Source organism: Puma concolor, chromosome E4, assembly GCF_028749965.1.
Source record: "Puma concolor isolate L17-30 chromosome E4, mPumCon1.1.hap2, whole genome shotgun sequence".
Classification (NCBI taxonomy): domain Eukaryota; kingdom Metazoa; phylum Chordata; class Mammalia; order Carnivora; family Felidae; genus Puma; species Puma concolor.
Genome location: NC_141683.1, coordinates 68,993,665 through 69,017,426, shown reverse-complemented (window position 1 = coordinate 69,017,426; position 23,762 = coordinate 68,993,665). Strand labels below are relative to the sequence as shown.

The window sequence follows — 23,762 nt, the reverse complement described above, 5'->3', positions numbered from 1 at the left end:
TCTCTCTCTCTCTGTCTCAAAAATAAAAAATAAAAAAATGTTAAAAAAAATTTTTTTAAATACATGCATTCTCGGGGCGCCTGGGTAGCTCAGTCGGTTAAGCGTCTGACTTCGGCTCAGGTCATGATCTCATGGTTGGTGGGTCTGTGCTGACAGCTCAGGACCCTAGAGCCTGCTTCGGATTCTGTGTCTCCCTCTCTGTCTGCCCCTCCCCTGCTTATGCTCTGTCTCTCTCTCAAAAATAAACATTAAAAAATTTTACTAAAAAAATACGTGCATTCCCCATTTCTTGAGTTGTACACTGTGTATTTGTTAGGTCATAGTTTTAAATTAGATTAGTAAAATCTGTATCCTTGCTAGTTTTGTTTTTGTTTTGTTTGGTGCCAGAGGGGGTTGGCCTGATTAACTGAATTTGTCACAGTGTTTCATTATCATGCTATATTTAGTTGTTTCTCCCTATGATTCTGTCAGTTTTGAATTGTGTATTTTGCATCACATATTTTGAAGTCATGTTGTAGGTGGAAGTTCAGAACTGTTTCATTTTTCTGGTGAAATGAACCTGAATCATTATATAGTGAACTTCTCTAGATCTAGTGACTCTTTCTGCCTTACTGCCTATTTTTTTGATATAAATATAGCTATAATATCTTCATTTTGCTTAATAGTTGTCTGGTATATCTTTTTCCTAGCTTTTACTGCATCCTTTTGGTATCCTTTTGTTTTAGATATGTGTCTTTTAAGTAAGATCTACCTGGATTTCTCTCCACCCCCCAGTTTTTCTATCTTTGTCTTTGTAGAGAATTTAGTCTACTTGTAGTGACTATAATTATTCATATGTTTTGGGTTATTTCTGCCACCTTATGTTGTGGTTACCATAGAAATTTTAAGATGTACGCTTAACTTACCAAAGTGTCAATTTAACCGATTTTAATCTTCCTGCAGAAAATACAAGGATCTTAATTTAATTTTGATCATCCCCCTCCTGACCTGTGTGCTGTTGTTATCGAGTCTGGTTCCACCTCACTTTTAATCCCCCAAGAAATAATTACTGCTTTATGTAGTTAGTGTTCATTTAGATTTACACATATTCATTACTTCTGCTAGTGATCATTTCTTGTATCTTAGACCTGTCATCTTGGGATAGTATTCCTTCTTTTTTAAGTCCTTGTGGAGTACATTTTATTTGTCTATTGATTTTATTTGCCTGAAATGTCTTTATCTTGCCTTCATTTTTTGAAACACATTTTTGCTAGGTATAGAATTCTAAGTTGACAGCACATAGAACATTGGAGATGTTATACTGTTGTTTTAGGGGTGTGTGTGCGCGTGTGTGCACACGCATGTGTGCTATAAAGAAGTTCATACTTATTCTCATTTTAAGTAATCTGTCTCTGGCTACTGTTAAGATCTCCTTTTTGTCTTTGGTGTTCTACAGTTTCACTGTGTTGAAGGGGTGTGTGTACACATGCATGTGTACACTTATATATGTATATGTTCATATATATGAACATATGCGTTAGAATTTGTGGAACTCTGTGAAACTGTAGATCAGTGTCTGGAAAACTCTCGGTCATTATATTCCCCATTATCTCTCTTCTTCCAGACTCCTGATGAGTGTTATGTCAGATTTACCATTCTGCCGTCTCTACTGTTTAACCTGTCCTCATTTTTTCCATCTCTATCCCTTGATAATTTGTTCAGATCTACCTAAATAAAAGGTGGGTACTATTTGGGAAAGGGAAGGAGGGATTGAATATTATATGGGCAGCCTACTGAAGTCAACCACAGTTATCCTTTGTTTTTTTTTTTTGGTGTTTTAAATCCGTTTTGTGTAAACACAGAGTTGCGTTTTGCTTCTGATATTTTGAAAGGTTCATGCATTATTCCAGTTCTTCTAGACTTACGACATAGAATATATTTTAACCTTTATTTTGTTATCTATGCACTTTAGGTATCACCCGTTGACTCCATGTTGTGAAATGAAGAAATTAGAACATAATTCATGCATTTACATTCTTAACTGGTACTTCTTACTCCCATATTTTTATGGCATGTATTATAATTTTAGTTCTTCTTGCGGGTATCTTTATACTTTTAAGTAATATAGTTAGGCTTCTCTTATTTATCAGCTTTAAGTAGTGTCTGTTGACCTGTGTATTTGAAAGATGAAGAACACTCATGCTTCCTATATTCCATTTAGTTTCTCTTCTCCCCCTCTTGATTTTTTTCAGTACTTATACTATTTTTCCTGGACAAAAGTGTTCGGTTCTGTAATCGTACGTCCAATAGTTGTTTTGACCTAATTCTATACTTGAATGAGTTTAATGCTCTTACCTTTGTTTTCTTTATTGCCATATTTTTGCCTTCATCTCTATGCAAAAATTATTGCATACATTTTACAAGAAAGGTCCGTGGACGATATCTTTACTGAATTCTGCACGTGTGAAAATGTTAGCTTCATACTTACATGAAAACTTGGCTCTGATGAAATTCTTAAGCCACTCTTTTCTCCTGAGGAAATGTTCTGGCATTTGAATGTTGCTGTGGAGAAGTGTGAGGTTGACTTGATTTTTTCACTTGTCTTCTAGAAAAAAAGAGTAACTCATTTGATTTTTTTTACCAACTCATTTAGATTTGTGTAAGAGTGAGATTGAACAACTTTCCTCTTTTTTTTTAATGTTTGGTGGTGATGGTGACAGTATGAAAGTATATGCCACTCCACAGTTAAATTAGCTGTTGGGACTGATGTCTCCTCTCTAGTAGTGGCTGGCAAATGATGGCCTATTGGTTGAATCTGGCCTGCCACCTGTTTTTCTATGTCTACAAGCTGAGAATGGTTTTTGTAAAGGAATAATGACAAGCAGTTTGATGATAGGTAATACTAACTTTGAATCCCAGTCACATAAAATGTTGTCCTTCTCAAAAGAATTCTATTTTCTTCATTAAAAGGTTTGTATTGGGGTGCCTGGGTGGCTCAGTTGGTTGAGCATCTGACATGTGATTTTGGCTTGGGTCATGATTCCAGGGTCCTGGAATGAGTTTAATGCTCTTACCTTTGTTTTCTTTATTGCCGTATTTTGTACGGCAATATCCCCTCCCTTCGAGTCCTGCATTGGGCTCAGCGCTGAGCAAGGAGTCTGCTTGGGATTCTCTCTCTCCCTCTGCCCCTCTCCTCTGCTCGTGCTCACTTGCTCTCTCAAAAAAAGAAAAGGCTTGTATTAAAAACACTTATACTCAACTATTTTTGTACATTGAATTTCATCAATAAAACATTTGTGGAAATTTGTTTTATCTTTTGTTGTATGACGAATACATAAGTAACATCTTTGATTTTTGCCTTCTGGTCCACAAGCCTAAAATGCCCTTTGGCCTTTTAGAAAAATTTTGCCGACCTCTATTCTGTTGCAAATCCAGAATGGGTTTGATTCAGGGATGCTTTTGAATCTAGTGGGAGTCTCCCTTGGATTCGTCTCCTTGTCTCAAGTGTGGGCCCCAAATTTGTAGCCTTCAGTTCCTGGTTGCAGTAAATGATCTTTCTGTGGCCGTTCCTGGTACTCTTTGGGTCTGATTTGTACACTCTGAGTCTCATCACCAGATAGACCTGTCCCGTGTTGATACTGCTGTTGTTGGCTTCATAGCTAGTGTAGAACTCTCTATCCTTTCTATTCCAGTAAGAACTACTCTTGCCTCTGGCCTATTGCAGTCATAGTTGATTTGTCTGTTGCTGAGTCACATGACAACTAAAGCTTTTTCCACCCTACATGGATTCTAGGCTAACATCTTGTCTTAACTTTAGTTACAGTATACTTCCACGCCTGGGCAGAACATCATCCTTTTTTGGAAGATTTCTGGATCTTGTTAGATATCCCTCAGGAATCAGAAAACGAGCCTTTCTTTTTCTTATTTCAAAACCCGCTCCCTTTTGTTCTGTCTGAAGAATGCTGGTGGTGTATGGATATGGCCTTTTAGTACTTAGTGAATATGGTGAACGAGTTTAATAGCTTCGGCCACTGGTGATGTTGACTACCCTAAGTTCTTTCTGATGATTCTTCCTAAGGGGAGGCTCTTAAACCTTATAATTACCTTTAGTATGGAGTTGAAGGTAAATTGGAATTATATGCACACAAACCCGTCTTTGTAAGAAGGAAAAAGCTGCCTTAGAGGAAGTTAGAGCATACCGAGACTGCCCTGAGAGGGATAGCTAGCCTCGTGAAGGGTCAGGAAATTCTGCGATTCGGAGGAAATACTTGAAGGTCATGGAGATGTTAAATTAAGCCTAGTGGGAGGATGGGAACCACATATGCAGGTTTGAAACTGGTAGTCATAGCTGTGAAAGCATACTTTATGTTTAAAAGATAACATGAATGTATATTTTGCAGCCTGTTATTTCAGAGTCCTGTTTAGAAAAAAAAATATCGAAAATATACCCATTGACGTGATGACAGATGAAGACATGAACCGGGAGAAAAGCAACACAAAAGCAAGGTAAAATAAGATATAACCAAGTTAAAATTTCAATACTGTATGCTAGCGGTAAGCCCTTCTGACAGTGAAAAATGCCAAGTGTCCTGGGAGGAGTCCTGGGAGGATCAGATGATGGTGCCGGCCTTTATGACGGAGTGGTCCTTAGGCATGGTGCCGGCAGGACGGGCGGATTCACGCCGGCTCCTCGCTCCTTCCCCAGCCCAATGCTGGACGTGCCAAAAAGTGAGAGAGGAGTTGATGGAAATGAGAAAGTGACCAAAAACTGAAAAGCCCCGGGAAGGCAACAGGTGGTTAGTTGTTGGTGTCGATGGTGGATAGAAAACGACAGCTCAGAGCGGAAGAGGCAGCGCAGAGTGGAGAGGAGGTTGGAGGGACCCTGTGTTTTCCTTTTTCACATTCCTCTCGGATCAGCATCCACTTGGGAAGAAAATAAGGAAACGCTGATGGGCTCAGGGTCTCCTTCCTGAAATCGCACTGAGCTGGTAGGAGGAGACTACAAAGGAACGAACCCGCAAAGGACAGAGGGAGGAGACAAGAGCATGTGGGAGACACCGGAGTAGTTCTGGGAGACCAGAGACACGGTTAAGTGACTACGGATTCCGCAGAGAGGACACAGCACACCCCAGGCGGCGGCAGGCGAAGCCCGGAAGCAGCTGCTTCACCCCTGCGTCTCTCCCCGCCCCTCCTCTTCCCTCCCCTCGGTGAGCATGCCGGGGCTGAGGGGGCAGTGGCAGTGAGAGCAGGAGCTTGGGAGTTTGTAGAAGCAGCAGGTAGAAGGCAGGTGCCCTTCCTTCACGCCACTCGGCCAGGAGAGTGTTTCTTCCTTCATTCCGATAGGAGAGTTCCGGGATGTGGGGACAGCAGACCCAGCTGAGGGTAGATCACTGTCCCCGGGTCAGCGGTGACTTTAGTATTCTTCCTCCGCTTGCCTCTGAGAACACTCACAGCCAAAGGCAAGAAAAGTGTCCTCTGGGAAACTGACCAGCCAACAGGAAAGATCTACACCTAATGCCAGCGGGGAAAACCTCCGATTATCCCACAGTGAAATCTGCCATTTGACAGCATGACAGAGCATGAAGAGTGGCCCCACAGCTTGATCTCGGTGAGGATTCTTAAACACGAATGGGTGACCCGTGACCGTGGGAGGGAAGTTTATAGCTTGATAGAAACTCAAATCACAGAAGCCCGTCATGGATCGTCAGGTGACCGAGGAAACAGCAAGGGGAGAATTAAAAATGAGGGACATTTGGAGGCAAAACATCTTTTGGAAATTAAATATATAGTAGCAGAAGTAAAGCTGAGGAAATTCTTCAGAAAGAAGAATGAAAAGGTAGAGATTGAAAATTGGGGAGTAGGAAGGGAGGAAGATGGCGGCGTAGGAGGACGCTGGGCTCACCGCGTCCTGCAGATCACTTAGATTCCACCCACACCTGCCTAACTAACCCAGAAAACCGCCAGAAGACTAGCAGAACGGAGTCTCCAGAGCCAAGTGCAGACGAGAGGCCCACGGAAGAGGGTGGGAAGGGTGGAGAGGCGGTGTGCGCTCCACGGACTGGCGGGAGGGAGCCGGGGCGGAGGGGCGGCCCGCCGGCCAAGTAGAGCCCCCGAGTCTGGCGGCAAAAGCGGAGGGGCCGGACGGAGTGTGTTCCGACAGCAAGCGGGACTTAAGATCTGGAAGGTTCTAAGTTAACAGCTCTGCTCGGAGAGCGGGAGGGCTGGAGGACAATGGGAGGGAGAGTTGTTGAGCCCCAGGACGACAGAGCTCAGTTTGGCGGGGAACAAAGGCGCTCGCCAGCGCCATCTCCCCCGCCCATCCCCCAGCCAAAATCCCAAAGGGAACCGGTTCCCAACAGGGAACTTGCTTGCACCGCACAAACACCCAACACTGTGCTTCTGCGGATCCATCCCTCCGGAGGGTCTGACTCCCTCCCAGTGCCGCAGGGCCCCTCCCAAAGCAGATCACCGAAGGAAAAGCGAGCTGAGCCTGCCCCTCCTCGTGCACCTTGCCGATCCACCCCAGCTAATACGCCAGATCCCCAGCACCACAAGCCTGGCAGTGTGCAAGTAGCACAGACGGGCCACGCCACCCCACAGTGAATCCCACCCCTAGGAGAGGGGAAGAGAAGGTACACACCAGTCTGACTGTGGCCCCAGCAGTGGGCTGGGGGCAGACATCGGGTCTGACTGAAGCCCCGCCCACCAACGCAAGTTATTCAAGACAGCACAGAGGAAGTGCGCTGCAGTCCCGCACCACTCCAGGGACTATCCAAAATACAAAACGGAAGAATTCCCCTCAAAAGAAACTCCAGGAAGTAGCGACAGCTAACGAACTGATCAAATACGATTTAAACAATATAACAGAAAGGGAATTTAAAATAATAGTCATAAAATTAATCGCTGGGCTTGAAAACAGTATGGAGGACAGCAGAGACTCTATTGCTACAGAGATCAGGGGACTAAGGAACAGCCAGGAGGAGCTAAAAATGCTGTAAATGAGCTGCAAAATAAAATGGAGGTGACCACAGCTTGGATTGAAGAGGCAGAGGAGAGAATAGGTGAACTAGAAGATAAAATTATGGAAAAAGAGGAAGCTGAGAAAAAGATAAAAAAATCCAGGAGTATGAGGGGAAAATTAGAGAACTAAGTGATGCACTAAAGAGAAATAATCTACACATAATTGGTATTCCAGAGGAGGAAGAGAGAGGGAAAAGTGCTGAAGGTGTACTTGAAGAAATCATAGCTGAGAACTTCCCTGATCTGGGGAAGGAAAAAGGCATTGAAATCCAAGAGGCACACAGAACTCCCTTCAGACGTAACTTGAATCGATCTTCTGCACGACATATCATAGTGAAACTGGCAAAATACAAGGATAAAGAGAAAATTCTGAAAGCAGCTAGGGATAGACATGCTCTAACATATAAAGGGAGACTGATAAGACTCGTGACGGATCTCTCTACTGAAACTTGGCAGGCCAGAAAGGAATGGCAGAAAATCTTCAATGTGATGAACAAAAAAAAAAATATGCAGCCAAGAATCCTTTATCCAGCAAATCTGTCATTTAGAATAGAAGGAGAGATAAAGGTCTTCCCAAACAAACAAAAACTGAAGGAATTTATCACCACTAAACCAGCCCTACAAGAGATCCTAAGGGGGACCCTGCGAGACAAAGTACCAGAGACATCACTACAAGCATAAAACATACAGACATCACAATGACTCTAAACCCATATCTTTCTATAGTAACACTGAATATAAATGGACTAAATGTGCCAACCCAAAGATATAGGGTATCAGAATGGGTAAAGAAACAAGACCCATCTATTTGCTGTCTACAAGAGACTCATTTTAGACATGAGGATACCTTCAGATTGAAAGTGAGGGGATGGAGAACTATTTATCATGCTACTGGAAGCCAAAAGAAAGCTGGAGTAGCCATACTTATATCAGACAAACTAGACTTTAAATTAAAGACTGTAACAAGAGATGAAGAAGTGCATTATATAATAATTACAGGGTCTATCCATCAAGAAGAACTAACCGTTATAAATGTCTGTGTGCCGAATATGGGAGCCCCAAATATATAAACAATTACTCACAAACATAAGCAACCTTATTGACAATAATGTGGTAATTGCAGGGGACTTTAATACTCCACTTACAACAATGGATAGATCATCTAGACACATGGTCAATAAAGAAACAAGGGCCCTGAATGATACATTGGATCCGATGGACTTGACAGATATATTTAGAACTCTGCATCCCAAAGCAACAGAATATACTTTCTTCTCGAGTGCACATGGAACATTCTCCAATATAGATCACACACTGGGCCACAAAACAGCCCTTCATAAGTATACAAGAATTGAGATCATACCATGAAAACTTTCAGACCACAATGCTATGAAGCTTGAAATCAACCACAGGAAAAAGTCTGGAAAACCTCCAAAAGCATGGAGGTTAAAGAACACCCTACTAAAGAATGAATGGGTCAACCAGGCAATTAGAGAAGAAATTAAAAAATATATGGAAACAAACGAAAATGAAAATACAACAATCCAAACGCTTTGGGATGCAGGGAAGGCAGTCCTGAGAGGAAAATACATTGCAATCCAGGCCTATCTCCAGAAACAAGAGAAATCTCAAATACAAAATCTAACAGCACACCTAAAGGAAATAGAAGCAGAGAAGCAAAGACACCCCAAACCTAGCAGAAGAAGAAAAATAATAAAGATCAGAGCAGAAATAAACAATATAGAATCTAAAAAAACTGTAGAGCAGATCAACGAAACCAAGAGTTGGTTTTTTGAAAAAATAAACAAAATTGACAAACCTCTAGCTAGGCTTCTCAAAAATAAAAAGGGAGATGACCCAAATGGATAAAATCATGAATGAAAATGGAATTATTACAACCAATCCCTCAGAGATACAAACAGTTATCAGGGAATACTATGAAAAATTATATGCCAACTGGACAACCTGGAAGAAATGGACAAATTCCTCAGCACCCACACACTTCCAAAACTCAAACAGGAGGAAATAGAAAGCTTGAACAGACCCATAACCAGCGAAAAAATTGAATCAGTTATCAAAAATCTCCCAATAAATAAGAGCCCAGGACCAGATGGCTTCCCTGGGGAATTCTACCAGACATTTAAAGCAGAGATAATACCTGTCCTTCTCAAGCTATTCCAAAAAATAGGGAAGGAAAGCTTCCAGACTCATTCTATGAAGCCAGTATTACTTTGATTCCTAAACCAGACAGAGACCCAGTAAAAAAAGAGAACTACAGGCCAATATCCCTGATGAATATGGATGCAAAAATTCTCAATGAGATACTAGCAAATCAAATTCAACAGCATATAAAAAGAATTATTCACCACGATCAAGTGGGATTCATTCCTGGGATGCAGGGCTGGTTCAACATTTGCAAATCAATCAACGTGATACATCACATTAATAAAAGAAAAGATAAGAACTGTATGATCCTGTCAATCGATGCAGAAAAAGCATTTGACAAAATTCAGCATCCTTTCTTAATAAAAACCCTCGAGAAAGTCAGGATAGAAGGAACACGCTTAAACATCATAAAAGCCATTTATGAAAAGCCCACAGCTAACATCATCCTCAATGGGGAAAAACTGAGAGCTTTTTCCCTGAGATCAGGAACACGACAGGGATGTCCACTCTCACCGCTGTTGTTTAACATAGTGTTGGAAGTGCTAGCATCAGCAATCAGACAACAAAAGGACATCAAAGGCATCAAAATTGGCAAAGATGAAGTCCAGCTTTCACTTTTTGCAGATGACACGATATTATACATGGAAAATCCGATAGACTCCACCAAAAGTCTGCTAGAACTGATAACATGAATTCAGCAAAGCCACAGGATACAAAACCAATGTACAGAAATCAGTTGCATTCTTATACACTAATAATGAAGCAACAGAAAGACAAATAAAGAAACTGATCCCATTCACAATTGCACCAAGAGGCATAAAATACCTAGCAATAAATCTAACCAAAGATGTAAAAGATCTGTATGCTGAAAACTGTAGAAAGCTTATGAAGGAAATTGAAGAAGATACAAAGAAATGGAAAAACATTCCGTGCTCATGGGTTGGAAGAATAAATATTGTTAAAATGTCAATACTACCCAAAGCTATCTACACATTCAATGCAATCCCAATCAAAATTGCACCAGCTTTCTTCTCGAAGCTAGAACAAGCAATCCTAAAATTCATATGGAACCACAAAAGGCCCCGAATAGCCAAAGTAATTTTGAAGAAGACCAAAGCAGGAGGCATCACAATCCCAGACTTTAGCCTCTACTACAAAGCTGTCATCATCAAGACAGCATGGTATTGGCACAAAAACAGACACATAGACCAATGGAATAGAATAGAAACCCCAGAACTAGACCCACAAATGTATGGCCAACTCATCTTTGACAAAGCGGGAAAGAATATCCAATGGAAAAAAGACAGTCTCTTTAAGAAATGGTGCTGGGAGAACTGGACAGCAACATGCAGGAGAATGAAACTAGACCACTTTCTTACACCATTCACAAAAATAAACTCAAAATGGATAAAGGACCTGAATGTGAGACAGGAAACCATCAAAACCCTAGAGGAGAAAGCTGGAAAAGACCTCTCTGACCTCAGCCGCAGCAGTTTCTTACTTGTCACATCCCCAAAGGCAAGGGAATTAAAAGCAAAAATGAACTATTGGGACCTCATGAAGATAAAAAGCTTCTGAACAGCAAAGGACACAATCAACAAAACTAAAAGGCAACCAATGGAATGGGAAAAGATATTTGCAAATGACCTATCAGACAAAGGGCTAGCATCCAAAACCTATAAAGAGCTCACCAAACTCCACACCCGAAAAACAAATAAACCAGTGAAGAAATGGGCAGAAAACATGAATAGACACTTCTCTAAAGAAGACATCCAGATGGCCAACAGACACATCTGGGGGGGGCGGGGGTGGCCTAGGTGGGTACTGGAAGATCTGCAGAGAAGATGAGTAAATTCACTGTTCAATAGCAGTTAGTCTGAAACACGATATCAAATTTTTAGGAAAGGTATGAACAAAATAGGCTCAATAGGTAATAGGGAAGATGAACTTTTTATCCACTAAAATTGTCGCATTGGTAGTTATGAATCATGACTGAACCCCCCCCCCCTGCCCCCGACCACACATATCAGGCTCAGGCAGATTCCCAGAGTTTCTGAGTTTCTAACAGGTTTACGGGTTCTAACATAAATTCAAGAAAAAATAAGTCTAATCTTTCACAGCTTCTTCCACAGAACAGAAAAAGAGAAGATAGTCCCTAAATTGAGTTAGGACATAATCTTCCTAGTCAGTTTCATTCACAACCTGAGAAGTAAAAAACCCTAAATGCGTTATAGGTTACAGGTTACTTAACCTGTAACCTACAGGTTATAGCAGCTTGTAAAAGTGGATGATACACCAAGATCAAATTGAGTATCTCATCTCAGAAGTACAAGGTTAGTTGAACATTAGAAAATGCATCGAGGGGCGCCTGGGTGGCGCAGTCGGTTAAGCGTCCGACTTCAGCCAGGTCACGATCTCGCGGTCCGTGAGTTCGAGCCCCGCGTCGGGCTCTGGGCTGATGGCTCAGAGCCTGGAGCCTGTTTCCGATTCTGTGTCTCCCTCTCTCTCTGCCCCTCCCCCGTTCATGCTCTGTCTCTCTCTGTCCCAAAAATAAATAAACGTTGAGAAAATGCATCGATACCAATTACCATTAATAGATCAAAGGAAGAAAAGCATTTGATAAAATGCGTGCATTGTCTGTTAATGATAAAAACTGTTAGCAAACTACACGATTAGGGGAATTTACCAAAAATCTGAAGCAAATATTTTTTTTTTTAATTTTTTTTGCAACGTTTATTTATTTTTGGGACAGAGAGAGACAGAGCATGAACGGGCGAGGGGCAGAGAGAGAGGGAGACACAGAATCGGCAACAGGCTCCAGGCTCTGAGCCATCAGCCCAGAGCCCGACGCGGGGCTCGAACTCACGGACTGCGAGATCGTGACCTGGCTGAAGTCGGACGCTTAACCGACTGCGCCACCCAGGCGCCCCTGAAGCAAATATTTTTAATTGTCAAGAGCTAAAAGTGTTCCTTGTAAGTTGAGAAAATTGACAAGGATATTTGCTATTGCCACTTTTATGTGACATCCTATAAAATGTCCTAGGGCAGTAAGACAAGAAAAAAAGGACAAAAGGAGATGAAAGCTGAAAGGTTTAAAAAAGGAGAAACCTAGGGGCGCCTGGGTGGCGCAGTCGGTTAAGCGTCCGACTTCAGCCAGGTCACGATCTCGCGGTCCGTGAGTTCGAGCCCCGCGTCGGGCTCTGGGCTGATGGCTCAGAGCCTGGAGCCTGTTTCCGATTCTGTGTCTCCCTCTCTCTCTGCCCCTCGCCCGTTCATGCTCTGTCTCTCTCTGTCCCAAAAATAAATAAACGTTGAAAAAAAAATTAAAAAAAAAAAGAAGGAGAAACCTAATCATTTATAAATGATGTCTAGAAAAAAGTAGAAAAGAATTTACAAAGTTTCATAATTAATAAGTGAATTTAATTTAGCAAGACTGCTAGATTAAAATCAATTTATGTAAGTAAATTTCATTCCAGCGATAGATTGAAAATGTAAATAAATCATAACTACCATTTGTAATTGTAATGAAAAATCCAGTACCTGGAAAAAATCATTTTTGAAATTATATGTTTGACCTTAATGGAGAAAATTACAAAATATAATTGAGAATGCAACACAATTTGTATAGAAAAGCAAAGGGCCACGAGTGTGTCAGCACTCTTCAAGAAAAAGAAAGTTGGGAGTCTTACCCTACAGCTGTCACAACTCTAGCAATTAAAGCACTGGGATACAGAAACAAGGAGAAACCAATACAAATAAAGAAACAGGTGGATAACGGTATATACATTTTGAGTAACACGGACTTGTTGTTACAGGTCAGGGAAGGGAAGGATGGGGGTGTTCGATAATGGTGCTGTGGCATCACAGATCCTTATGGGAGTGTGGGGGGGGAGGGAGGGCCTGCCCCACACATCGTACCCAAAACTCGGGGATTTAAGAACCAACATATGAGGGGCGCCTGGGTGGCGCAGTCGGTTAAGCGTCCGACTTCAGCCAGGTCACGATCTCGCGGTCCGCGAGTTCGAGCCCCGCGTTGGGCTCTGGGCTGATGGCTCAGAGCCTGGAGCCTGTTTCCGATTCTGTGTCTCCCTCTCTCTCTGCCCCTCACCCGTTCATGCTCTGTCTCTCTCTGTCCCAAAAAATAAATAAACGTTGAAAAAAAAAAAAAAAAAGAACCAACATATGATGTATAAGACTTGTAAAAGGCAAAACTTTAAAACTGTTAGGAAATAGTACAAGAATTTTGTCAAGATTGGAGTAAGGGCAGATTTCTTAAGAATAAACACAAATCATAAAGACAAAGATAGATAAATTAGCTTATATTAAAGTGAAGAACTTACATTTGTGAAGATTTCATCAAGGAAGTGAGACGACCAAACCAGAAGACATCTTCAGCACATATAAAATGGCAGAAGGTTACTATCCAAAGTGCATGAAGAACTAAGCGTTGTTAAGAAAGTGGTATGCGATTCAGTATAAAAAACGAACAGAGGGTATGGACTGACATTTCAATGAAGAGGAAACTGTTCAAGGAGTTTTTATTTTTTTATTTTTTTTTATTTAAAAAAAAATTTTTTTTTCAACGTTTATTTATTTTTTGGGACAGAGAGAGACAGAGCATGAATGGGGGAGGGGCAGAGAGAGAGGGAGACACAGAATCGGAAACAGGCTCCAGGCTCTGAGCCATCAGCCCAGAGCCCGACGCGGGGCTCGAACTCACGGACCGTGAGATCGTGACCTGGCTGAAGTCGGACGCTTAACCGACTGCGCCACCCAGGCGCCCCTCAAGGAGTTTTTAAACTAAGGGGACTCAAAACACTCAAGGAAGATTTAACACCTAAGGAAAGTATCCATGAGCAAGTATAGAGAGGTCGTGCTCTGTCTTTGCGAGGAACTTCCCTTCTTGTTACCCTACTGGTAGTTACTGTTTCCCACCGAGCAGTATGTGAGGATCTACAGAACCCTGAATTTCCCCCGCCTCGTAAAAACACGGTCTGTGGTGTAAGTCAGTTGTAGGCAGTGATTGTGGATTCGGTTCTTACGAAAAGGTTTTCCAGCATTTACAAACAGGCAGTTGGCTAATGTATTGTGAAAAGATTTTGGTTTGAATCTCAATAAGTGTGGTTGTGGGTGATTGTTTTATAAAGAAGGGTACTGAATTCCAGGAAACTGTATTCTGACCTCACTCTGCCGCTAATCGGGTAACAGTTCTTCATCTTTTAGGTTAGGTGAGGATTCTTAAGTCCTTTCCAGCATTAAAATTTCAACAATAATATCAGATCTCTTTTGCATTTAACTAGATAGCCTCTCCTTGTTCAGATCTACATTTTAGAGGGTCTATCAAAAAGTGTTTGAAAGGATAGGTGTTATATTGTATAGTATAAAGATTTAAGCGTCAAGTCCTAGAGAACGTCGACCACGCCATCTGACTTTCTTTGTCACATCAGGCTTCGGAAATACGAGGAACAGGAGTATGGAGACGACACATCATCAGAGACTCAACCAGCTAAAGCAGCAGCAAAGGAAACCTTAAAATATAAAACACTTGAAACGTTTTCTGGAGCCTTGAAGTCAGGACAGACAGAAGAAATCTATCAAGATTACTATCCAGGCATGTCAATTTATGTTTTCTTTTACGGAGATGGGAAGAAATTTCAATAGCGTAAACTGAGAAAACAAGTAATGTACACTGAAATACTAGTTCACTTTCAAAATACGAGGTTTGGTACTTGATGGGTTTCATTAGTCTTGGCAGTTGGTAGTATCTTCAGATAGAGAGCTTGCCTCTTAAAGGGGACATAATCTAAATGCTGTTATCGTAATCAAAATAACAACAGTGATCTCGCTGCCACCACCGAGAAAATCTGACGTTTCTGTAACTTTGGGGGTTTTTGTGAGGCAAGGACTCTAAAGTTGGCTCAGCATTCCCTGAAGGCCCCCGTACCTCTGGTTGTGCCGTGACCTCCTTTGTCGCTCTTGTCTGTGGGGGCCCTGATTACTCCCCCACACGCCTCCGTCGGTTCAGTCTTTCTGCTGGTCTCAAATTCTGCCATTAACCATATGTAAAATAAATTAAAAATTTTTTAATTTTTCAACTTTTATTTTGAGAGAGAGACAGAGACCGAGGGCGAGAGGGGGAGGAGCAGAGACAGAGGGAGACACAGAATCTGAAGCAGGTTCCCGGCTCCACGCTGTCAGCACGGAGCCTGACGCGGGGCTCGAATGCACGAACGGTCACGACCTGAGCCGGAGTCAGGAGTCAGACGCTTCACCGACTGACCCCCTGGGCACCCTGTCCACAGCTCTTTTATGTCCTCACCTTATGAAGGTTGCTCTTTGGTCTCCATCCATGGCCCCCTTCTCCCTCCAGCAGCCTCTGTGATACTAGTATCCTCCGCCCTTCCCGCTTCTCTGCTCCCGGGTTGTCCAGACTTCAGCGCTACTCAGTTTAATTGCCGGTTTTCCCTGCTTTCCCTCTCGGACCGGTAAGCCTTTTTGCAGGACGCTCTCGCACCCTTGTCTGTGTGGGTTCTGTTCCCTGAGCCATGGTCCCCAGCATCCGTGGGGCGCTCCGCACCACCCGGTGCCAGCCGGCCTGCTTTTAGCTTTGCCTCTCGTTGCCCACGGCGTCTGTTTACCCTGTTGCGGTTCGACCTTAAGCCTCTCTTACTTGTTTATGCTTCCTGCTTTATGAAAACGAAAAATTAAAATCGAGGTAATCGCATGGAGACATCTAACTTGCACCTCCCCGGCCCCATGTCGGTACTTGTCTCGCTCCTAGAGTGCCTGGGCCTTATAGCTAAGTGTCCGCGGGGCTGGCAGAGCTTCCGCTCCAGCGGAGTGAAAAGTAGAAGAGCTGTGACCCTTCCGTCAGTTTCCTCAGTAAACAGGGGGCAGAAATACAAGGCTGGATAGGAATAGAGGGGCCAGGCAAAGTAACGGCTTGTTGGCTGTGTTAAGGATTCAGGTCATTATCTTGCAAAGACAAAAGCCATGTAAAGGGTCTAAACAAAGAGCTGACATCAGATTTCTACTTTGAAAAGATCACTCTGGCTGCAGATTGAAGAATAGACTGGAGGGGAATAAGAATTGGTACAGGGAGCCTTTGGATGTTCTTTTTTTTTTTTTTCAATTTTTTTTTTTTATTTTTAGAGAGAGAGAGAGAGAGCACACAAGCAGGGGGAGGGGCAGAGGGAGAGAGAATGAGAGAGAGAGAGAGAATATCTTAAGCAGGCTCCATGCTCAGGACAGAACCTGACATGGGGCTCGATCCCACAAGCCTGGCATCATGACCTGAGCTGAAGTCAAGAGTCGCACGCTCAAGCGACTGAGCCACCCGGGCGCCCCGAGGCTTTGGCTGTTCTGAAGGTAGGATTATCAGTCAGGGTGGTGGGTTGGTGAGAGAGAGGTGGTGTCAAAGGTGAGAGCTAGGTTTCTGGCTTGTCTGATAGAACGAATAGTGGTGCTGTTCTCTGAGACAGGGAGCCCTGAAGAAGGGTCGGTCTGTGGGGGCTGGGAGCAGATTGTGATTTCAATTTGGGACACGTGGAATTTGAACTACCTTTGGTACACTCCGGGAGATGTCAAGCAAGCAACCGAATATGTGTCTGGGGCTCAGAGAAGCCAGGGCAGAGACGACGTACTTGGAGTAGTTATGTGGGTGGCAACTTAAGCCGTGGACGCGGTGAGATTCCCGAAGGAGAGAGTACGAAGTGAGACGGAAGAGGGACCGAAGAGCTGTAGCAGCGACGACCCGGGTAAAGGAGGGTGGCTGTAGTGGACACGTGGGGACGGTCAGAGCCAGGCTACATAGAATGATGAGCGAGAGGATGAGTACGTGGTGTCACAGAAGCCAGAGGAAAAAACTACCAGGAACGAAGGAGTGGGTCCCGGTTCAAGACGGCTGATGTAGAAGGATCCTGAACTCCCCTCTTCCTGCACGCACACCAAGTATACAGCTACGTCTGTGACCGTTTCCACCGGAAAACACCCCAAAACTAGCTCATCAACTGCACATTGGGGAATGAAGGGAAAAGTCCCATGAAAATGGGTAGGAGAGACTGAGGCACAGTCTCACCATAATCCCCGCCCACGGCCCCGTAGCCCACATCCAGGAGGGGACTCACAGTCCTGAGCCTCTCCCTGAGCCACACTGGGCACCCCAAGTTTTAAGGCCTATCCCTGAGAGATGAGCCCTGCAGACAGCTAGCTTTGAAGTCCAGGGCTTTGATCCAGGACACCTACAAGGCTACAGGGAACTGAGAAACAGTTCTTAAAGGACTTAGCGGTCACCCTCCCCAGGGCCTAGCGCACAGGCAGGCGAGCGAATGACTAAAATGTTCCCAGCCTTTCAGTGAACGAGGCCTATCAGATTATCCTAAAGCTCAGCTCTGAGAGTCAGGCTTCTGACATCCAGGGCCCTATTGAAATGCTGTCCAAAAAGGGAGACTGGCAGGTGCCGTCCTTACCCTCTCCCTGTGCCTTGCTCCAGAGCCCCAGCATCTCCAGGAAAGGAGCACGTACGCTCACTTGGCGCCCTGAGTTTTGTGGCTGCTGCCCTGGGGGAACCTCTAGATGGCCTGACCAGTGGCCAGAGGGGCTTACACTGCAGGTCCCATAGAACTGTTATAAAGGTGGAGTTCTTACCTGGCTCCACCCAGGGCCCAGCACAGACTCAGCAGACTGGAAGAGACCCCCAGTCCTTCTGAGAAAGGGGTCTGTTGTCTTGTCCTGAAGCTTCAGCCTACAGGGCAGGCTTCTTTGGTGAACATATGAGGGCCCACTGAGATACCCTCGGGGGACAGAGCCCAGTGGGCACATCTGGTGGGGGGTGCTCTCCTCTATCCCACTCTGGGTCACTGGACTCTCCTGGGGCGGGGAGCTGGCACACTAGTCTGGCACCCTGAGTTTTTTGTCTGCCACCCAGGAGACCCCTTTTGACCTCCTGGGCCTGGTGACCATGGGGCTCGCACATGTGAGTCCTGCTGAACTGTTACAAATGGAGAAATAGCTCTTACGGGCCACCTGTCCCACAGATCAGAGAGTGTAGTGAGGTGCATCCACAGTCTGTCAGAATAATCTAGTGTAAAGGGGGGGTGGGTTAATCACTTATATGCAGAGTACTTATGAAGGTTAAGAGATTAAAGTAGCAAAAAGAACTATGACCACGAATTGTTGTTAATGAATACACAGGATAAAAAAGTAAATTGTGAACATCAAAGACATAAAAATGTGGGATGGAGGAGAAAAGTGTAGAATTTTAGAATGCATTCAAACCGTGCCATCAACTTAGATTGTTATAAGTTGTTTTATGTAAGCCTCGTGGTAAGCACAAGGCAAAAACCTACGGTAGATACACAAAAGATAGACAGGAATGTAAGAATACACTATAGAAAACTATGAGATCACAAAGGAAGAGGGCAAGAGAAGAAGGAACAAAGGAATTGCAAAACAACCAGAAAACAGTTAACAAAATGGCATTAAGTCCATTCCTATCGTTAATTACTTCAACTACAAATGCACTAATTCTCCAAACAACAAATACAGAGTGGCCAAATGGATAAGAACCAAGACCCGTCTATATGCTGCCTACAGGAGACTCACTTCAGTTGCACAAACACACACAGACTGAAATGAAAGGATAGAAAAAGATACTCCATGTGAATGGAAACCAGAAGAAAGCAAGCTGGGGTAGTAATGGACTGTAATAAGAGACAGAGACGTCAATATATAATGACAAAGGATTCAATACAGCAAGAGAATATAACGTTTGTAAATACGGACCCAACATAGGGGCACCTGAATAGAAATAGCGAAACAGTAATAGCAGGGGACTTTAACATCCTACTTATATCAGTGGTTAGATCATCCAGACAAAACAAACAAACAAACAAAAACAAAACCCACACTCCAAAACAATAAGGAAACCTTGGTCTTAACGTGTGAGACCAGATGGATTTAACAGATGTAGTAGTACATTTCATCTAAAAGCAACAGACTACACGTGTGTACATGGGACATGTGTGTACATGGGACAGACATTCTTCAGGATAGATCATACAGCAGGCCACAAAACAAGTCTCAATAACTATAAGAAGGTTGAAATCATATTAAGCATCTTACCTGTCACAATGGTAAAAAACAAAAAACTAGAAATAATTTACAAAAAGAAAACTGGAAAATACAGAAACGTGGAGATTAAGCAGTGTGCTACTGAACAACTAAGGACCAAAGAAAAAATGAAGGAAAGAAATACCTTGAGACAAATGAAAATCTAAATACAGCATACCAAAGTTACAGGATACAGCAAAGTAGTTAGAAGAGGGAAGTTCATAGCAGTACAGGCCTACTTCAATTAAGTGAGAAAAATCTCAATCTAACTTTACACTTGAAGTAGAAAAGAAAAAAAGTCAGTAGAAGGAAGGAAATAATGAAGATCAGAGCAGAAATAAATGAAATGGAGACTAAAAAGACAATAGGAAAGATTAATGACACCAAGAGATGTTTCTTTGAAAGGATAAACAGTTGAAAGACCTTTAGGAAGAATCGTGCATGCACACACACACACACGAAGACTCAAGTGAAATGGGTGAAGGTGGTCAGACGTACAGACTCCAGTTATAAACAAGTTGTGGGGATGTGATGTTCAGCATGGTGACTGTTAATGATACTGTCTTGCAAGTTTGAAAGGTGCTAAGAGAGTAAATCTTCGAGGTTCTCATCACAAGAAAAGAAATTGTAACTGCGTGGTGATGAATGTTAGCTAGACTCTTTGTGGTGATCATCTTGCAAGATGTACAAGTATCAAATCATCGTGTTGGGCACCCGAAGCCAACCTGATGTTATTTGTCAATTATAGCTTAAAAAGGAAGGAGAGGTTGAAAGTAACGATACTGGTGAGTAAAATGAGGGCTGAAAGTGTGCGTTGAAGTAGTAACCCTGAAGGGTCAGTCGCAGGAGTGCTGTGTGAGTGGAGGTCCAGAACCTGCCCAGAAGAGAAAAAGAAGTGGCAGAAGATGAAGAAACAGAATACTGATGACGTGCAACTCTTTCTAGAAGTTTGTGACGGAAGGCAAGATAGAGATGGTCAACTGGAGGGGAGTGTGGTCTAGGACGAGGTGATTCATGCTGTAGCTGGACACAGAGGAAAAGAAGAATCGTTAATAGTGTAGGCATGCGGGGGTGGTGTGGGCAAAAGGCGGAAAGGATTGGTTTGGATGGGAAGAGAAACACACCCCCCTTATTTAAGTCAGAAGGGACGGGAGGGAAAGACGGGTGCAGGAGTGGGTTCGTTGGCTTGTGTAGTCGTGGCACGTTGAGAGAATTCCTGCCGGATGCCTTTGTGTTCCCTGGGAAGTAGGCATGAAGAGCAGGTGAGTAGAGAGCGGAAGGTGGAGGTTCAGAGGTTTGAGGTGCATGGAGGAATTCTAGCCACTGATGAGCCAGAAGGGCAAGTCAGCCAGGCAGACCGGGATTTCAGGTTGTGATTAATAAAGGTGACCTTCGGGAGTTACTGATCCCCTCGTTGTGGGCCTTTGTGTGATGGCACTGGGCTGCGGGACGGCAAGTCGAGCACGCAGAGTTGGGTTCGTCCAGGGCTGCTGCTCTGCCATGGAGATGAGATCAAAAGACGGTGAAGGTGCGGCGTGTTGGCGACATAATTTCAGCTGGATAGAGAGAAAGAGGAAAATAAACAGAGGGATGATGGATCGTCAGTGATGGGGCCATGAACTGGAGGTGCTGGTGAAGTTTAAAAACGTGATGTTGGGAGCGTTAAGTGTGCAGGAAGGAGACAGGCAGGTGACGGCAGGTGCTGGGCTGTGATCGGGCTAGAGGTGAGGATGTTCAGGGAGCGGGCCAGGGTGTTGTATCAGACGCCAGAAAGATGGCAGGTCTGATTTGGGGAAACAGGCCCTCGCTGGAGCCTGGGCCCCAGGTTCATTGGTGGATGTCCGTGAGCTGTGCAAGAGTAGGACATAGTGAGAAGGCATGAGTTTCGGGCGTAGGGTTTTGTTTAAGAGGGTGAGACGTAATGGTTCGGGAGTGGAAGTGGGAGCGGGGACGAAAACGAGCCCACTTTCCAGGCTTGAGGCACGCGGGGTGCAGGACTGTCACCGACCAGCGCTTGAGAGGGCTGCGTGTGCGTGACGTCTGGGAGATCACTGGGTTTCAGTTAAGGCACAGGAGTGTGAGAAACTCCCGGGCTCGATGTTGGGGAGAAGGGAAGGTTTCACGGCTCTTTCCCACAGACGTTCTCGTGGCCCCCTGGACGGTACTTGTGTTTTCTTACCTCTCTCCTCCCCAGCCCTGTCCCCGCCGCAGTGAAAGTCCTTACCCTCCTCGACATGTGATTCCTCCGGCCGGGTGGGTGTGTGGTCTCTGACTCTACAGATGGGATGTTCTCTCTCTCTCTCTCTCTCTCTCTCTCTCTCTCTCTCTCTGTCTGTCTCCTCTGACTTGGGACTTGGGTGGAAATGGAACTTACCAGCTGTGTCGCTTGTACTCATTTTGTGTTGTGTGTAATTATCGTACTTATTCCCTACTTAACCGGAGGCTCACCACACTACATACATTTTCATCATATCAAGGAGAAAATGTATAATTTGTTTGCTTTTGAAAAGTGCATTTTCAGTAATTTCTGCCTTCTTCATGCTGAGATCCCACCGGTCAGGTGAGTCATAGAAGGAATCTGGGAAATTGGCCAAATGTGACTTTTCTGCATTTGTATCTGTTTCTGGCCTTGTTACGAACCGCAGTTAATAAAAAAAGCTTTTGTTGTAGATTTCACAGGAGCATTCGCATTTTAAAGGTTTATTGTTTTTTAAATTTTTTTTTTTTTTTTTTTTTAACATTTATTTATTTCTGAGACAGAGAGAGAGACAGAGCATGAACGGGGGAGGGGCAGAGAGAGAGGGAGACACAGAATCGGAAGCAGGCTCCAGGCTCTGAGCCATCAGACCAGAGCCCGACGCGGGGCTCGAACTCACGGACCGCGAGATCGGGACCTGGCTGAAGTCGGCGCTTAACCGACTGCGCCACCCAGGCGCCCCAAAGGTTTATTGTAACAATAAAGTTAATACTGGTCTTTGTAAGCACTTACCATTCGCTTTAAACGTAGGAACGGCTTCAGCCTCTGACGCCTGCCGAGGTTCTCCCTGGAACAGTCCTCGTTTCCCAGGTGAGGAAAGGGAGGGGGACGGTTCCTCACAGAGTAAATCGCAGGACTGGGCAGGGAAGCTCGGAACGGCGCGTGGAGCTCGGGCCGTCTGACCCGGAGCCTGTGCTCTTAGAGACTGAAATTGCACTGTGATCTCCTGCGTGGCCTGGCACGTAGCGGGCCCTGCCATCGTGTATGGCGCGTGCTGGTTACTCAGTTAATGATGCTTTTGTTTTCAGAGTACCTTCAAGAAAGTAGAACTCTGCAGGAGCTTTCAAAGCCAGTTCCTCATAAGAAGAAAGAGGTATCAAAGGAAAAAAAGGGCCCAACTAACGCTTGTCCAAAAGTTAAGAAGAAAAGGCTTGCGTCGTATGATAGGACAGGTACGTAGCATCGCAGACCCGGCTTGTTGAGAAGACACTACGTTCTTTCAGATTATTTTGTGGTTTTATGTGCTTAAGTAGGACACTGATTTTAGAAGAAACAGTCTTACTGAATTCGGGTTGCTTAGAATTGTTGGGTTTTTTTAAATCCTTGAAAACCTAAAATATCAATAGATCAAAAAATTGACAGATGGTTCACTGACTATGTTCTTAATTAGGAGCAATCCCTGAAGGTTATGGTTAGAGAAATGAAGTTGTGTGGTTTTGTCTTCAACTTTCAGTAAAATTTTATAGTATCATTATATTTAATAATTTTGTGTCTTCGTCTGACACAGAGGTTAAGTCCCCAAATAAGTAATTCATTGAAACTGAATTTCTTACTGACATTCTCCAGTTTGTACTTTCTCTATGCCTCCAATTCTGATTTGTATTAATATTTTCAGTTTGACAGGAAAAGGAAACTTTTCTATGTTTTACTGACATACCACGGTCCAGGGCAGATTAATCGTAAAGCTATTGAAGCTTAAATTTCCGGGCCTGACATAAACAGGCTTCATTCTTTTATTTTTTTTTATTATTTATTTTTTAATGTTTATTTATTTTTGAGAGACAGAGACACAGAGCATGAGCAGGGGAGGAGCAGAGAGAGGGGGAGACACAGAATCCGAAGCAGGCTCCAGGCTCTGAGCTGTCAGCACAGAGCCCGACAAGGGGCTCGAACCCATGAACTGCAAGATCGATTGTGACCTGAGCTGAAGTCAGACACTTAACCGACTGAGCCACCCAGGCGCCCACTGTGTGGGTGTGGGGGTTCGTGCTTCCGCAGTCCCCTCCCTGCGAGTGCAGGCAGGACCCCAGCGGGATGGAGCCTTGCTCCCAGAAGTAGGTCATTCCGTGTGGCATTTCTGAGATGTAGTTAAGGCCCTTTTTCCTGGGCAAGCCCTCCCTATAAAAGAGACCTGGCCTGTAAAAGAGACCAGAGGCAGTAGTAGATGCCACACTGCCGTCACCGAAGGGGCAAACTGCCATGTTGCGGGCGGGGCCCCATCGCAAGTAGC

The 23,762-nt window shown here is 44.0% G+C and overlaps 1 protein-coding gene across 1 annotated transcript in view; it reads left to right on the top strand.

Annotated features, from left to right (window-relative positions):
* DNAH14 (dynein axonemal heavy chain 14) overlaps positions 1–23,762 on the top strand; it is a 334,473-nt gene that overhangs the window by 13,747 nt on the left and 296,964 nt on the right. The window contains exons 2-4 of the mRNA XM_086693941.1: positions 4,380–4,485; positions 14,613–14,776; positions 22,561–22,704. Of these exons, the coding sequence (XP_086550067.1) occupies positions 4,439–4,485; positions 14,613–14,776; positions 22,561–22,704 (355 nt within the window). The 5' untranslated portion in view covers positions 4,380–4,438. The remainder of the gene's footprint in view (positions 1–4,379; positions 4,486–14,612; positions 14,777–22,560; positions 22,705–23,762) is intronic.